The sequence below is a fragment of the Eurosta solidaginis genome, chromosome 1 (genome assembly GCF_040869045.1).
Source record: "Eurosta solidaginis isolate ZX-2024a chromosome 1, ASM4086904v1, whole genome shotgun sequence".
NCBI classification, from domain to species: domain Eukaryota; kingdom Metazoa; phylum Arthropoda; class Insecta; order Diptera; family Tephritidae; genus Eurosta; species Eurosta solidaginis.
Genome location: NC_090319.1, coordinates 86474609 through 86492830, shown reverse-complemented (window position 1 = coordinate 86492830; position 18222 = coordinate 86474609). Strand labels below are relative to the sequence as shown.

The 18222-nt window shown below is 40.7% G+C and overlaps 2 protein-coding genes across 15 annotated transcripts in view; one reads left to right on the top strand and one right to left on the bottom strand.

Annotated features, from left to right (window-relative positions):
* The window catches only part of LOC137236413 (transmembrane protein 47), a 71820-nt gene extending 61628 nt beyond the window's left edge, over positions 1 to 10192 (bottom strand). For 6 of the 13 annotated variants that reach the window (XR_010948406.1, XR_010948404.1, XR_010948405.1 and 3 more), the window contains exons 1-2: positions 10073 to 10192; positions 9552 to 9818 (exon numbers count right to left, since the gene is read on the bottom strand). Coding sequence is in view for 7 of the 13 variants with exons in the window: in XM_067759001.1 (XP_067615102.1) it covers positions 9552 to 9751 (200 nt within the window). In the remaining 6 variants the exon portion in view is untranslated. Of the gene's footprint in view, positions 1 to 3763; positions 3921 to 9551; positions 9819 to 9971 lie in introns of those variants that run through there. The other 7 variants (XM_067758996.1, XM_067758998.1, XM_067758997.1 and 4 more) reach the window with 7 other exon arrangements.
* Positions 10193 to 11330: 1138 nt separating this feature from the next.
* On the top strand, positions 11331 to 13296 carry RNF220 (ring finger protein 220). Of its 2 annotated transcripts, XR_010948403.1 has the most exons (3): positions 11331 to 11789; positions 11855 to 12862; positions 12933 to 13296. XR_010948403.1 is itself a non-coding variant. In XM_067758994.1 (2 exons), the coding sequence occupies exons 1-2, from the start codon at positions 11505 to 11507 to the stop codon at positions 12752 to 12754; spliced, it is 1185 nt and encodes a 394-aa protein (XP_067615095.1). In that variant the 5' UTR covers positions 11334 to 11504; the 3' UTR covers positions 12755 to 13296. The 2 variants fall into 2 exon arrangements, 1 of the variants encoding a protein (XP_067615095.1); XM_067758994.1 differs by having other exon boundaries at positions 11334 to 11789; positions 11855 to 13296.
* The last annotated feature ends 4926 nt before the right edge of the window (positions 13297 to 18222 follow it).

The window sequence follows — 18222 nt, the reverse complement described above, 5'->3', positions numbered from 1 at the left end:
TGTTTTGTATGTAATTAAATGTTTCGTTACGCTACAATGCGGATTGATTCATTTTCGTGGGCGAATATTGATTCAAGAACACATATGGATGCACATTAGGGTGGTTCTTATACATCAAATATAGTTTTTTATGTATACTCTCTCCCACAATGTTACGAAACGATCAATCATGGACAATCTCAACTCGATTGAAGTATATCCGGCCGTACCCAATTTGGATCGGCTCCATCTTAAGCTGCAGAATGATCACGTAGCAATGGGTAGACCGAAGCCACAAAATCTGTAAAGAGAGTAACGCCGCAGGGTGGGGTATTGTGACGAATATTCACATCACTAAATAAATGCACAACAGAAACCTTAAAGCAAGCTACATAAACACATTAATCATCATTTACCCACATACATACAAGGCAACGAAGAGATAACTCACACACAGTCATCAGTCGAAGTAGTACTCACATTAACACGCGCATATGGCTATGCGAGAGGCTATAAACTACACATACACACGCGACGCGTATAGCTGGTAACCAAGTAGAAAATTCTAGCAGAAGAAGCGTCTAGAAATTTGGACAGAGAGTATAAAAGCAGCACAAGCTGAGTAGTTTCAAATAAGTTTGATTTAAGCACGCTATTGGTTGCGAACTATAAGTGTTATTGTGAAGTACTTTCAAAGTAGTTTAATAAAGACCATTTTGCGTTATTGAATATTGCAGTTATTTATTCGACAATTTAGCGATACGAACGTTAGTAGAAGGTTGCAAATAAGCACAAATAACCTAAATTCGTTACAGTATGTAACCAATGCTGTGGTGGGCTGGTCATCAGCCAATTCCTTGGGCGGTTCGACCGAGGTTCAGTCAAACTCACGACATATGAATATGACGATTCAGTTATCATAAGCGGTAGGTGTCTACCAACAATCAGCCCCCTGGTGGATCAGGCTCTTCGGGATATAGATGCCTGGGCATCTGGAGTTTGGTTAGCCACTAACGCGGAAAACCCCGATCTAGTATTATTTACTAGGAAATATAAGGTCCCTTATTGGACTAAGCCCAAGCTTGGAGGGGTAACCTCACAAGAAAAAAATGCAGCACAAAATGCTTAGGAATTATATTAGATAGTAAGTTATCGTGGAAACTCCAGGTGAAAGAGAGCGAAGAAATCCTCTGCGAAACTGTACGCATCTATGCTAGGATGCAAGTGGAACAATCGCCCAAACTCTCTTATTGTTTATTTACGGCAAGTATTAAGCCTATACTTTACTATGGGATCCTTCTTTGGTGAACAGCCACACAAAAAAATTCGTATGCCAAAAAACTAGAGATGTAAATTATTAAAATACAAATAAATGTAAGGCGCGATAACCTCCGAACAGATTTTAGGCCGGGCTTCTCGTCCAATTTGCGTCGTACCCTTCTAATTTCTCCTAAAGAGACGGGACCTACTTGTTTTATGCCGACTCCGAACGGCATCTGCAAAGCAGATGAGTTTTCACTAAGAGCTTTTCATGGCAGAAATACACTCGGAGTGCTTGCCAAACACTGCCGAGGGGCCACCCCGCTAAGAAAAATGTTCTTCTAATTGAAAACTCTTTATTTTTAAAATTTTGATGTTGCTTTGCCCGGATCGTGAACCCAGGATCTTCAGTGTGGTAGGCGAAGCACGGTATCACCACACCACGGCGGCCGCCTTGGGGAGTGTTATCAATGTTTATGGTCTTTTGCGGATGCAGATCCGGAACGTTCCGGTAAGAAGCACTATTAAGACACCAGCCCGACCATCTCGGGAACGATTTGGTATGACCATATGACCCCCTTAAAGCCCATACCCCTAGATCCTTGAGGAATTTGGGGTCGTCAGAGCCTCGGATGTTAAAGTAACAGCATTCTCCACGGGTAGGCGAGGTTGACAATTGGGTTTGAGAAGCTATATTTTGCGGTGGCAACACCTTGAAAGGGTTGAGCTACACAACCTCTTGAATCAATATGGTATTTTAGTCGCCTCTTACGACAGGCATACCTGCCCTGGGTATATTCTGTGGGTGACACTGGAAAATTTCTTTTTTTTTTCAAAAACCACCCTAATGTACAAAATTTACTCTCTAAATATATATATGTATGTAATTGTTTCGCAGTAGAGTTTTACAAGGATTCTTTCAACGGTTAGGTAGACAAAAATTTGGCAATACAAATCCAGTTGCTACAACAACAAATGCGAACACAGGAGTTGGTTTGATGTATGTATATACAACCATGCTAGCCCCGTTGCTCGAAACCGGAATTCATAAAGGCGGTGACACAATGACATTTTTCATATAGATGCGGTTAACACAAGCTTATGCATTCCAATAACATCGCTACAATCACCCAAGATGTTGCGTTTGTAAATATGAAGGAACTTCACACTTGGCAATTGAAGTTTATTACGCCTTGCCCATTCACATACAAAATTTCGCGAAGCACTGTTGTAAACATTCTCCCTATACAACAAAAATACTTGCTAACATATTTCGAGTCGTATTCGATTGTTATATTGCAGTTTTTAATTGCGAAAAATGTTAGAAAATTTACCAACCAGTGGGAAAAATAATTTCACTTGCAAAGTGTGCCAACACCCTTAGCCAAAGCAAATGTCAAATTCTTCTTCTTATGATTTGATTGGAACAAAATTGGGGAGTTGGCTACATTTCAATATGAGATGGCGCCAGTGTCGCTCATTTTACCTTCTCCATAAAAATACGTGCAATCTACTCATAATGCATAAGCATGTTTTAAACTCATCTATATGAAAAACTGCTTATGCGTCGCAGCTATTACGTATTTATAATGCGGAAGTCGGACCTATAATAAGATGTTGCAAATGACATTGAACTGAAAATAAACTTTACACACCAGAAAAACATACCGAAAATAAAGAACATTTATGTCTGTATGTGTATAACACATTTTCTAAATTTTCTACGGAGTCTTAGCTTGGTAAGTAATAATAATGTTTTGGCGCGAAATTTACTCTGAGGAGCAATATTTGATATTTATTACACGGGTTTTATCCGAACAAGGACTGTTATTTCAATATTAACAATATTAACCGGTCCAATTTCACCCCTGAATGGTCTTTAACACAGCAACAGACTGGCCGTTTGTACAGTTCAGTCAAAGCATAAATTTATTTTTGTTAACACCATTTTTTTTTGTCGCTGAAATATAGGCCAACACTTTGAAGTATCATCTTTCATTCGCATTACGCCTAGCCTAGTGTCGATTTTCGTTCTCAGAGAACTGATGATGGTACAACGCCGAAACCGGCTTGTCTCAAAACCAAAATTGACAAGGGATGACGGAAAATCATTCCAATATACAGGATTCTCTTTCTTGTGGACTTGGCAAAAAAACTTACGAGCCTTACCAGCTCCTCGTTACCATATTTAAATAGCTCCGCAGGCAACCCATCAGCGTCCGCAGCTTTGTTGTTATTAAATTTGGTTATTGCTAATCTGAGAATAGTGAATATAATTACAGCGACTACACTGAAAGGCCATGTTATGCGGATAAATAAAGATGCATCCGCCCTGTAAATTTTCCCATCAAAAGAGGAAACTCCCGCTAAGTCCTCCGTGGATTATGAGGCTTCGAATATTCCCCGATAAGACAAGTCCGTCATAGAGGGCGACTAAAATCCACAAATACAAAGGATAGGAGAGTCGGGCTAGTATTGGATTCGTAGAAAGGTTCATTGATATCATATTCTATCCAGATCTTACCTGGTATACACTCCTTTATAATAGTTTTACGAATTTTTCATCACTAGTCTAGTATATAATATGCCCACAGTGGTCCGATATGCATAACTTGTAGGTATGTCAGATCGTAGGCCAAACACAAACATCTTCCCTACACTCAAAACGTAAGCTTAAGTACATATGTACAAACATTCATGTGGCAAGTTCGTAAACACCATGACCTGAAGTGATAATTTCGGGCAATGCTAGGAGTTCAATATAAAAATTAGAAAGGAAAAAGAAAAGTAAATTGGTATTGTATAGAATTACAATTGTTAATGGGTGCAGCTTCCGCATTTCTGACTCGCTGAACTTTTTGTATATCTTACCATATTGGATATTGAGGGAAGCCAAACAAACTGCATTAGAATGTATTAAAGGGAACCAATTGCTGAAAACAATGTGTTAATAGCTTTGAAAAAAGTGAAAAAATAAACCTTTGGTACGCTCCCAATGGCGGCTACTAATAAATGAAAGCAGCAAACAAAGCAATACATAATGCTGTGCAGATGTATTTGTTGGTATTTACAGTGATGTTCTCAGTCATTGGCAAAGCAGACATTTTTGGATAAAAATAATTTTGAAATTAGAACTAAATGTGTACTTACAAAAATAGAATACTTGCGTTGTATTACATAGTTAATTTGAAGCTAGGTTAATTAATAAAAAAATTTGTAAAAAAAAAATTAAAAGGAGCACGGCGCACATTGGAAGAGCAGCTCGGCCTAAAATCTCTTCGGAGGTTATCACGCCTTACATTTATTTTATTTATTTATTTAAATTTATATTTTACAAATTAATTTGTAAAATATATTTTAGAGGCTGTGCTACTAGGCCATTTTGCCTCACGATTTATACCTCGTGGAGTAGACTATGTTTCTTGAGTGCTTCAGTTGTCTGCTTTATTGTGGAATCCTTGCTACAATCAAGAGGGCAATCAATAAGTAGGTGTTTGATGGTTAGGGGAACATTGCACTGGCTGCAATCGCGTTGACTAGTATGATTGTAGTAGTGTTCGGATGTGAATTTTGTAACACCTACTCTCATTCTGGCTATTTAGATGCAGGGCTTATGTTGTGGGTTTTCAAAAAACAGTTTGCTGTTTGCCACAATTTGTCTTTTAGGTTTTTAAGGTGCGTTTTTATGTAATTCGTTATGGTGGACGACAAGCATGGAGTCTCAGCTACAAGTGTCATGCTAAAGGATTGCTTAGCAGCTTTGTCCGCTAGCTCATTGCCTACCAACCCTACGTGATCTGGTATCCACAGGAGATTAATAACGCTACGTATATTAACTCAGCTCAGTGCAAATCTGCGAGCTTCACTGTGTTCGTCAGTTAACGCTTTTAGCACACTTAAACTATCAGAGGCAATTACCGCCCGTCTGTTGTTAGTTGCTGCGTGATGCAGCGCGAATTTGATTGCTGATAGTTCTGCATGTGGTGATAAAAGAGTTTGATGGATTGTTTCGTAGGTCCCGTCAATCAGTTGTTCTACTACGCCGTATGTCGGTGTTTCTCCAATAAGAGAACCGTCGGTGAAATAAAATATATGAGTTGGATGTCTTGCTTTATAGTGTAGGAATATTTGGTCGTACACCTCCGAAGATGCATTGTTTTTCTTAACGATGCTCAATGAGAGGTTAATTGAGATGTTTGTGGTGGTTTCGTACTTGTCTGGTGGTCAAGAAGGTACTTGGAAATAGCTTGAATACCGCAAGTGCTCCCGTAGGTCTTTAGGTTCGGCTTTGGCCTAGTTAAGAAACTCCAGAATGCCCTGTGTAGTGGATGAGATTTAGTTGCAATGGCTTTGGCAGCTAATTTTCCTGAAGGACTGTGGACAAGCCACAGAAAGTCGTTGTAGCGTGCTTCGAATTTGGCGTCTATAGTTGATGTGGCTTTCAAGAGGCCAGTTGCTTTTTTAAACATTTATTTTATTTTTAATTAATAAAAAAATAAGGAAAATTTTATCAAGCGACTTTTTAATTAAAAGTACTAAATATTTCTTTACTCCTGTTCAGAAAATATTATTTTCGTCATGCTACGTTGGCAGAAAGGTCCACTCATTTTTGAGAAAAAGGTTGGTGGGGGATGGTGTCAAGTTATATCGCGTCGTGGCGCTAATCAATTAATTAATGAACGAGTATGAGCCAAAATGCAAAAAAAAAACACTCTTCGAGATCTGAGGGATTTATGCAATCCTTTGACGGACACAAGTCCTCCTGTACCTTCAACGTGTAGAGAGTGCCTGGGCCCGTATAACATTTTCCGATCGGTGATCGAAACTCATTTCTTAAATCACAGTAACACTGAGATGATGCATCAGATTAATGACATATGTGAACTAGCGGTAAATAGTACTCGTTAGATCCATAAGTTATTATAGTTTTTGGAAATAGTTTGTAAGTTGTATAGTTAGCGGATGAGTGAAATCGTTAAACGTAATACGAGCCCTGATTGCGGTGGAAATGATTTCTTTAACCTCCAGTTTTTGGTGTTGCTGATCTGCGAATGTAATGCCTTTCACCGTCAATTTCCTGCTTTCCTTCATACACAAAATTTTTTGAAGATCAGACAAGAAAGCTCAAGCTGCCCGAAGGTTCTTTACAGAACTAAAACTTCAAGATATACAACGGAAAACAGGATAAACTAATGTTAACACAAAAATACTGGAAAAAATAAATAGATAGAAATGTTTGTTCAGAAATTCTATGTAGAGTATTGAAATTGGCACCTGTAATGTACCTTAACTTTGGTACAAATTACTTTTGTTAAATAAAATAGAACGATTGAGAAGGCACGTGTTTTATTATAGTTCGTGTCTAGAACAATCTTCAATAATATGTATATCAAGAGTGGTACAATAAAAGTGGTTTGCAGTAATATGTATATATAGGAATGTGTATTGTGAATCGATTGTGTGTTCCTGAAACGATGATAGGTTCGTTCCTGACATCCCTCCTTTTCAGCGGTAACTTGCGGGTGTTTGAATTACACGTCCAGAGCGAGTGCGTGGTGGATGATTGAGGCTAGCTGCATCCTGTGGTCTAGCAGGCGTGGAAGGTTCAGCTTCACGAGGCACGTCATCTGGCGGACACTGTTGTGTTGTGGTTTCTTTCGGTGGCTGTGTTGGGCTCTGGAAAATTTGGTTTTTTGGTTCAACAGTAGGACGATCTGTGGACGAGTAAGGATCAACGTCGAGGGATGAAGTGGCTGACTTAAGATGCCACGTGTTTCTTCTGTATATGGCGCCATCCTCGGTTTGTACTCTGTACGAGCGGAGTTCCTGAACCGATGATAGGTTCGTTCCTGACAGCACCAAACCCCTAGGTGGTTTTATCGTAGAACGACAATCCTACCGTGCGATAAATGAACCAATTTCATGCACGGAGTGGGAACTAACCTTTCTTCAAATGATTGTTGTCGTTCTAACGATAAAGACACTCCCCGAAAGTTTTGGGGAGTGTTATCGATGTTGATTGTATCTTGCAAGATATACATCAGGTACGTTTCGGTAGAAAGCACAATACTGACCATCTCCGGAACGATGTAACACGACCACACTGAACCCTCAAGGCTATTCCACCCCCATCCCATATTTCCATGAGGAGCTTGTGGTTGCCAGAGCATCGGCTGACGGCTGTGCTGGCGATCCCTTGAAAGGATTTCGCTACACAAACCTTTGAACATTTGGATATTTTAATAGCCTCTTACGGCAGGCACACTGGCCGCGGGTATATTAGCCTCTTAACCCGCTGGTGGCCCTTAATATTCCTCGTTTAGCTCTGTGAAAGTCCTCTGTTGCCTAATGCGGAAGTCGTTTGGAATACTTTCGTGGCCGGAGACTTTGCATGCATTCCCATACCATAATAGTAGAAGCCTCTGGCCTTACATTCGTTGCACTATATTCATTATTACTATTAGAGTACTCGCATGGTAAGGCGCATTTTTCGTAATAGGCGTCTAAAATCTACAGTCCAGAAAGACAACACCCATTCGTATTACTCCTCTAAATCTTCGGGAAGTCTTTAAAATTTCTTTGCTAGTAACCGGTGGTGTCATGGGTCGGATCATAAATATTATATTTCCTCCAAAGCAACCATCTTCTCCTGGGACCGTCCAAGAATTTACATTAGGAAAGATAGGATGATAGATAATCGTAATGTTTGTGTTTCGGGAAGGCTTCAAGTACTTTTCACATTCCTACTCAATGTAATGTAGCACTTGTCGGCAAGAGTGGCCCTTTGCTGGATTTCGACGGTGATATTGATTTTCCTGTTAACTCCGGTTCCCCCATTTTACAAATTTGAAGTTTTATTTTTTATAAATATGTGACCCGGTCTATCAAAAGGCGGCTTATGACTCAAAAAAGAAATTGCGAGAAACAGCTGTTAAAGATAAACAAAGCATTTAATTTGTTGCGTCCCTCCCACAAATTGTCATCCTCCCAGCAGCTCCTTGCAGCGGGACTGCTGCATATTCTCTTGCTCCGGGAAGGTATCGAACCCAATCCAGGTCCGTGTCCTGACCCCGGTCCTGAGGAATGGTTTTGCTGCATCTGCCGGAAAAGAATCTTTTTAGGACGGTCATACTCTTGTCAGTGTGTCTCGTGTAAGGGATGGTTCCATCGGACAAGTTGTTCTGGGCTAGATCCCAAAACTAGACGTCCACGTAACATCTATAAATATTTTGTGGCTCCTTGCAGTTCACGCCCTAGGACGTCCCGTAGTCTGCGCCTTAGCGCCCTCAGGGTAATGTTCCTTCATAAACTGATTATCGGTGAGATAGACTCCACTGATCTTGTAAGCAGACTGAATTTTTCTGTTCCTGCGAGAACTACAAGACACTATGTACTTTTTCATTTACCCATTCTACGCCGTAATTTTGCCAAATATAGCCCTCTTCGCAATTGGTGCTGGCGCTATAGCAAACTGTACAACTGCATAAGTTTTGAGTATTCGATTGCTGCTATCCGTAAGGAAATACTCTCACGTCTGGCATGATATTTTTAAAGATATTTAAATAAGATGTCAATTTTATTTCAATATTAATTTTAACTAATTTTTATTTTTGATTTGATTTATGTATTAATTAAAATTTAACTTAGTTAATTTGATTCTTTATTATTTAAGTAATTTTGTTTTTTACGCTTATGTTTTCTTTCCTTGTTATATGTATTGTATCTTATATCCAGTAGTCGACCGCTTTGTGTCTGTGCGGACTTTAACAAACAAATAAATAAATATAAGACATGATAGCGGAAGAGGCACATGCTTGTTTCTAGACACAATATAGACAAATGAAATACTTATATGTATATAGAAAAAAATGTAAGTAGCTAAACTTTTACAATAACAACAAGGAAATGTTTATTAGACAAATTTCTCATACATACTTTGCAGAATATGGATAAAATATAATTATAAATTGTTGCTATCAATGCCAACGAAAAAGTGAAAATGTAAATATGGCTTGATTGCAGACATAACAAAAAAACACTTGATAGGTATGATAGCTGGGTAGCTGGATGAGGGGTATCATCTAGTAAAACTCAGTTTTCAAAAAAAAATTTTTTTGACTGAGTCCTACTAGTTGTTGAACAGATTAGTTGAACAGAATGCAATTGGATGAATGGAACTATATGGCAAATAGGATAAACATCAATATTAATATTATTAAGTTTTATATTTTCATATAGAGAAAAGCTGGTAAAAATAGCCAAGCAAGATTTCAAAAATATGATTTCTTCGCAATAACAATGGCTAAAAGTACCTTTCTTTAAAGTAATCCAAAGTGACGGATTCTGAATCGAATTCTGAGCAATCGGGCAACGAATCACTGTCGAAAGAACTAAATCCACTCATATTTATGTTGCCAATTGCATTTTTGCTGAAGGCTAATTGTCGTTGTTGTTTTAGCTGCGACTGTTGCTGCGCCAACATATCTCCACCCACGTCCCTGCTATACATCATTTCGCTTTTCGATCACAAATGCATATATGGGAAAGTCGAAAACTGTTACAGAAAGTCGCAAATTTCACTGAAATATTACAAATATTCCCCACTTCAAATAAATATACATGGATATCTAAATACACAATTTAGTTAGTTTTTCTTATTTAGTAGGAAATATATGCATTATTTTTTCTGGGTGCCTCGATTTTCTTCGAAAGCACCACACATTCACACACACCTACATAGACACTAAAATGGCTACAGAAACAGTTGTGACCTTTCGAATATTAAATGTCGTTTTTTTGCACTTAAAACGCTAAAATTTCTATATATTCTTACATTTTTTATTAACTCACACGTTTTTTTAGTTTTTGCAAAGTGAAAAGCAAATTTAAAGAAAAGGTAAATAATAAAAATTTACGTTTTCTGATTTCGCGTTTGCACATAAACAATCATTGTAAATTTTACCAAGTAGCGCAACTAACAGCTGATCGGTGAAAATTCGCACATTCACACGCACAGTTCTCGACTCAGTTTCAAAAAAAAACTTTAGATTATTTAATTCAAATTTTAAAGTGAGATAATCCTTGCCAATTAATGTATACAGAATATATATGGCGTTTTTGTTGTTATTAAAACAAAAGTTTTATTTATATTAAAGCTTTTATCATTTTTTTTTTTAACTTTGAAAAAACTCCGAACACCATTCCTTCATTATATGACATTCGACTGCCTAGTCCACTGCCTTCCACTCTATTCGCAACATAACCTCTACTTAAGCTGCCAAACTATATAGTAAACAATGTAAACAATCGCTGTCGTTTGCGTCGAGAAAATTTCTTCAATTTGCTGCTTTCTCTTTTATTTCTTTCTTGACTTCGCCGCGAATTTTCTGTGCACGCGATTGCCAAACTTAATTATTTTTCGGGAACACGAAAGGTCCAAATTATAATGGAAGGGCCAAGCAAAGAACGGATTGAAGACATCAAGGCCGTTGTCCGAAACATTTGTTGTATTACTTTTCCTCTTTGATAAGTAAACGCAAATAGAAAACACAAAAAAGAGGATTCTATTGGTATTGAATTCAAGACTTGTATGATGTAAAGAGGGACTTAATAAAGGAACTTTAGTTCACCAGGAAAACGTAAATTTTGTCCATACACTTTTTCAGACGTCGTAGCTGAAGTGCTTGCCTTATGTCATAATCGTTGCTTTTAAAGCAATTATTTACTTTAGCTCACAACTGCTAAATCTCGTCCAAAAATATCGGGAGAGGTGTCAAAACACGCGCTTTGGACCCAGGATAACGAACCCGAAGGCGGAAATTCAAAATTTTGTTTCGTTTCTAAGATATTTGCAAACAAAGTTGAAAACTTTCATGTGGTTGTTGTAATTTTGATGATTTTGTTTTACCCACAAAAAAAAACTTTGGGTAAAAGCAAAGAGGATAAATAAGTCTGCTACAAGTGGCGAGCAACTCGCTGGAACTCACAAAAATTGATGCCTATTGTTTTCTGTGTAAAACTCAATTCTTTTATATGACTGGCAACTTTTGAAATTTCGACGTGATTGGAAGTCGCTCTATCAAATGCCAGCTGCTGTCAAACTTCCAATCCAGCCGTCAACAAAGGCATTTTTTGTTGTTGTTTTTTCATTTGTTTGTGCCGTGAAGCGTTTAAGGAGTTAAATTTTTGTTTTGCATAACTAATCGAAATATTTAAGAAAAATCGGAGGAATAACTTGTGAAAACTTCTTTCTATCAGCAACAAAAATGGAGACTGCATCGGATGCAACGAACCGATTAGGGCCTGTCGCTCCAGTCGAGGAGTATTTACAATGTCCTACATGCGAATGTAAACTTCAACATTTTGAAGTGAAAACGCATTTAGAACAGGAAATGGAGCGTTTAAGGCAAATGCAAATCAAAGCCGTGAACGAAGCGAATGCCGAGCTATCGAAACAAAGTGCAAGTAATGCTGCAGCGAGTAGTGAGGAACAGCGCAAGCCCTGGACAATATTTCAACGTGTGCAACGAAATCGGCATACGCGTTTTAGGGTTTGTTTGGTGTAGTGAACATTCGATTTATTAATTTGTTTTACAATAAAACATTTTACTTGCAGCGAAGAACAGGCAAGCGACCACCATCATCAGCACCGGCGACACGGCAATGCCCAGTTTGCAATCGCACATTTCCTTTATATGATATTCAGCAGCATGCTGAGCATTGTTTGCGCCGCTCAAACGGGACTACTAATGGGCCTGATGCTGGTGGTAGCTCAAGCAACGAAGATGATGACGCCGGCGAAGAATATGAGGAATATGAATGGGCTGGTCAAAAACGTATCCGTGTATCAAGTTTGCTACAAGGCGGCTATGCTGCTATCGGTATTGGACAAAGTGCAACAAATCATGTTGGCAACGGGAGCCAAAATAATAGTTACCTGATTGGTAATGAAGAGGAGGAAGATTTAAATGTAGATGAAGATGATACGCACATATATGGCCCAGCACAATACGGTGAAGCTGACGTAATACCACCAGCATCAGATCAGGGTGTGAGTAGCACAGATAACGATGTTACCAATTATATGCGGCGTCTAATTACTGGCACAGAAGCCGCAACAAATAGTATTGGCAATAATGCCGTAGAGTTATCACCTGCAACAAATACAAAAGCTAGTACACAAACATGCGTTACACACACAGCTTCTATGTTCAATGGATCCGCTGGTGAACTACGACCTTCTAATAAAAATATAATTTTAGATTGTAAGCAGCAAAAAAGTTTACCGCAAATAATAGAGTCGTTAAAAAGTAAAATACGCCATTACGAGAATCACTCGCAGAATAAAATTAAATGTTTAATATGTTTGGATGATTATAAAAATCCAGCAATATCGGTTGCTTGTTGGCATGTACATTGCGAAGAATGCTGGCTGCGTTCGTTGGGAGCACGTAAGCTCTGTCCTCAATGTAATTTGATTACGACGCCAAAAGATTTACGCAGAATTTTTATGTAAAATGCAGATACGCTTATGCATCAAATAGTATCTTTACTCCATATAAGAGGGTCGAACACTACAAACCTATATATAATTCCTCTACTTAGGCCGGGTTTTTCATTATAAGTTGACTAGAGTTTAACCCTGTCACTGCGGCCGCATAAGCTGAGATGATGTTATCGAACAAAGTGGCAAGGTTAAACTCTAGCCAACTTTAACTAGAGTTTAAACTTGCACTCTAAAACCAGGCATTAAAAACCGCAAGTGTGCAGTAGATGTTGCATACTTCCAGGCTCATATGTAGCAGCGAGTAAAAGCAAACGTAGGTACATGTATGTTTCCAATTCGTATTCTAAACGCTCGTTTTGGGACTTTTTACATCGATATCAACTTCTTTATAAAAACCGAATTATTATTTTTTATATAACTTATTCCATATGTCGAAACAAGTAGACTAAAGCATTGTATTTAGTCGTAAGAAAAACAAAAGAGAACGTAAACTGTGTTGCAATTACAATAAAAATACTGACAGTTTAGCAGTAAGGCACTTATTATACAAATATATTGACGTACATCTTTTTTTCTTGTTAGTTGACGCGTAAGTAGAGCCTTTGGAAATCTGTAACCTCTGCGCTAGTGACATAGCCACAGCCGTCTCACATATACTTCAGGAAATGACTGGTGGTTTTACCCTACCGATGCTCTTGTTTTAATTTAACCCTATTGTGACGAATATTAGCATCACTAAGCTGATACTAGCATCACTAAGCTGATACTAGCATCACTAAGCTGATACTAGCATCACTAAGCTGATACTAAGCAGCCACTCGTATGTACGTAAACAAATCAATCATCATTTACACACATACATACACGGCAACGAAGAGATACTCACAAACACATGTAATCATCAGCCGAAGTAGTACTCATGCATACACCCGCATATGGCTATAAGATAAACATAAACTACAAATATACATATATATAGAAATTACCAAGTAGGAGATACAGCAGAAGGCGAAACGTCTAGTCTTTAGTAGAAATATGCGAATGAAGCGACGGAGAGTATAAAAGCAGCGCAAGCTGAGTAGTCAGCATACAGTTTAATTTAAACACGCTATTAGGTGCGAAGTGAAGTATAATTGTACTATTCCCAAATTCGTCTATTAATAAAGATCATTTTGCAATACAGAATATTGGAGTGATTTATCCAACAGTTTAGCGATTCGAACGTTAGCAGAAGGTTTCAAATAAGCGGAGTTTCCCGAAATTCGTTACAGTGTCAGAAGAGGAATTGTTGATACCCCAGCGGGTTAGGGGATCAGAATATACCCGCGGTAGGTATGCCTGTCGTAAGAGGCGACTAAAATACCAGATTCAAGGGGCTGTGTAGCTGTGTTTCACTAACAGACTAGGCTCTGGCAACCCCAAGCTCCTCATGGAACTCGTTCCCGAAATGACCGGGTTAGCACCTTAATGGTGCTGTGGTCCTGGAGCGTACCGGATCTGTATCCGGCAAAGTATCATCACATCAATAACACTCCCCAAAGCCTTCGGGGATCAACCTTATCGCAACAACAACAACCACAGGAATTGTTGAATAAATTCCGAAGATTTTGAATACAACTTGGACATGGCAAAGTTGAGTGAATTGAAGATCCAGCAACTGAAGGAGGAGTTGGAAGCCCGTGGATTTGATACTACTGGCAATAAATCCGAGTTACAAAGACGACTAAGGGTAGCTATGCTATTTGAAAGAATCAATGCTGAAGAGTATGTCTTTCATTCTGATAGCGACCAGACAACAACAAAAATGGAAGAAAAAAACGAAACACCGCAGACAGTGACGAGCACAGATTTTTAACATGATATTGACTGCAATATATGCACAAACATCGACAATGGCATCTCAGCTGGAGTCACAAGAGGCACGCATTTCAGGAATGTCTTCGCAAATGACATCTCAACTGGAAGAACAGAAGACATATATGTCATCTCAACTGGAAGCGCAAGAGGCACGTATATCTGAAATGTCGACACAAATTTCGGAACAGGTATCATCGTAGCTCTCTGCGAAACTGGAAGAGCAGGATGCAAAAATTTTACAACTCGAGAAAAAATTGATGCCGAGATAGAAGCGTTGATATGTCTTATGGAGCAGTTACAACTAAATCGCCCAGCTGTTTTAGCGAAAAGTAAAAACTCCATCTTTTGATGGCTCAGGTTCTTTCCAGGTATTTATGCTTCAATTTGAGAAGACGTCAGCAGTGAACAACTGGAATGTGGAAGATAAAATTTCTGCACTGTTCGTGACATTGAAAGGGCCTGCAGCTGAAATCTTAAAGACTATTCCAGAGTACGAGCGGTACAGTTATGAAGCATTGATGGCCGCTCGAGAGAGACGTTACGGAAGCGAGCATAGGAAACAGATATATCAAATTGAGTCGCATAACCGCTACCAAAAAGCGAATTAGACTTTGTAGGAGGTTGCGGCTGATGTTGAAAGGCTGGCCCATCTAGCAATTGCGGACGCACCCGTGGAATACACCGGTAGGGTAAATCCAGAGCTTTTTAAATGACATACGATATATGGAAACAAAGCGAGCAACATACGGAAACCCAAAGCCAACATTTGCTGAAACAGCTGGAGGAGACAGGCAAGAGCGAGTCAGATGTAAAGATCGAGAACTTGCCACAGCTATTGAAGGTCCTGTGATATCTATCTCGCAAATTGGAAGAAAATCGAGCAGTCTTACCGTCAAAGGAAATGTGGATGGCAAGGAGCGTGTACTGACTGTAGATACGGGCGCATCTCATTCTTTAATCCGATATGATTTGGTCAACAGGAGAGTAAAGCCATTACCTGGAGCAAGACTGCGCACTGTTACTGGCGAGTATAAAAAAGTCGCTTCCCAAAGCAGTCGGTTCTATGTACCGGAGCGACTCGGGATTTTTCCCGACCAAGGACTGTCATTTCAGTGTAACCCCATTTAATTTGTTTCGTCCCTCCCACAAATTGTCATCCTCCCAGCAGCTCCTTGCAGCAGGACTGCTCCAAATTCTCTTGCTCCGGGAAGGTATCGAATCCAATCCGGGTCCGTCTCCTGACCCCGGTCCTGAGAAATGGTTTTGCTGCATCTGCCGGAAAAGAATCTTTTTAGGACGGTCATACTCTGTTCAGTGTGTCTCGTGTAAGGGATGGTTGCATCGGACAGGTTGCTCTGGGCTTGATCCCAAAACCCGACGTCCACGTAACTTTTATAAATCTTTTGTGGCTCCTTGCTGTTCACGCCCAAGGGCGCCTCGTAGTCTACGTCTAAGCGCCCCCCCCCCCCCCCCCCCCCCCATTACCTTCCCCGCTGCTCAGCAAGCCACAACAAGTACCCGCTGCTGCTCGCGCCTTACGGCGCCAACAACTCAAACAGCTGCTACCACTCATAACTACAATCTTCGTAGTAGAGTCGGAAGCAATGCTGAGCAACAGCCCCTGCCCCCGTCTTCTCCCCCCCTCTTTTCCGGCAGCAATCGTGTAGGTCAGGGAACCAGACTCTTAGTCCCTACCTCCGTTTGCACCGTTTGCCAGCACAGAATATATATGTTTGCGACATCCGCCCAATGCAGCTCCTGCCTTGGGTGGTGCCACTTTCCTAGATGTTCTGGTCTCCGCGACGGCAACCCCTCGACGGGTTTCATCGCGCCATGTTGCCAGGTCGCAAACCCAAATCATCCGGGTACCCCAATGCTTGCCCAAGGACGCCCAGTCCCAGGGCCACAACAGCAATTGCGTCCTGGCCTTCCTCAACCCAGGCGTAGTCACCCGTCACTTACCCCCAGAGTGGCGACGTCTCCCCTCATGCACTTCAGAATTCTGCAGTTAAACTGTAATGGACTAACTGGGAAGATTACGGAGATAGTCAATTTCATGAAGCGGCACAACATCCGCATTGCTGCGATTCAAGAGACTAAACTCACAGCACGATCTGCATTGCAGACCTGCTCTGGGTATAATGTCCACAGAAAAGATCGCGAGAGCGGAAATGGAGGCGGCCTCGCGTTTATAATACACCACTCTGTGCAATATCACATATTTGATCCTGGCATCGACCGCAGGGACAACGTCTTAGAACGTCAAGGCCTATCTGTCCGGTCAGGCGATGCAAACCTAGAAATCATCAACATCTACATCCCCCCTGCCACCTGTTGCCCCGGTGGATACCGCCCTAATATCAGAGCCTTACTGGAAACAATCGCATTATTTTAGGCGACTTCAATGCCCATCATGATCTATGGCATTCAAATTTGCGGGCGGACAGTAGGGGCGAGATGTTGGCGGATCAAATAGAAGAAACGACGTTCTGCACCATAAACGGAGACGCCCCCACACGTATGGTAGGAAGCTGTCACAGTTCGCCAGATATCTCAATCGTGAGCGCAGAACTCGTAAACTGCGTCAACTGGCAGCCGATGGTATCATTGGCATCCGACCACCTGCCTATACTTGTTTCGCTCGAGCGTACCGCCGACTTCATCGTCACCGAAAAACGCACTTTCATAAACTTTAAAAAAGGAAAGTGGGAAGAATATAAATCCTTTACAGACAACCTCTTTGCTGCCCTCCCTATCCCGACTGATGCCCGCCAAGGGGAGCGTGCCTTCCGCAAGGTCATTGAATCCGCCTCGGCACGTTTCATTCCCGCCGGGAGAATTCCCGAAATCCGGCCCCACTTCCCGGCGGAGGCCGCAAACTTAGCGAGAGAACGTGACCTTATAAGGCAGCTTGATCCAGGCGACCCCCAAATAAGGGATATAAACCAACGCATCAGATTGCTTGTGGATGAACACAAGCGGGCGAAATGGGAGGAGCACCTAAGAGGTTGTAACCTCTCTACCGGTATGGGTAAACTTTGGTCCACCGTAAAGTCCCTATCGAATCCGACTAAGCACAAAGACAAAGTTTCCATCGCCTTTGGCGACAAAGTGCTGTCGGATGCGAAAAAATGCGCGAGCGCTTTCTGCCGACAATATATAATGCATTCTACGGTCGACAAAGTTAGACGGAGGGCCAACAGACACGCACATAAACACAGATTCAGCGCGTCACCAATCACCATCACCGCTAAAGAGGTTGAGGACGCCATTGGTCGCGCTAAACCATCCAAAGCAGTGGGCCCAGACGGTATAGCCATGCCGATGCTTAAAAGCCTAGGGAAAGAGGGTTTCAAATATTTAGCGCAGGTCTTCAACCTGTCTCTTTCCACCTTTGTCATACCCGAGAAATGGGGAATGGCCAAGGTGGTCCCGCTACTAAAGCCTGGTAAACCAGCTAACATAGGAGAGTCGTATCGTCCGATATCTCTCCTATCGCCAGTAGCAAAGACGCTCGAAGCCATTTTGCTCCCTTATTTCCAAGCAAATTTGCAACTAGCCTCCCATCAGCATGGCTTCAGAAAAATCCATAGCACTACCTCCGCGCTAAATGCCATCAG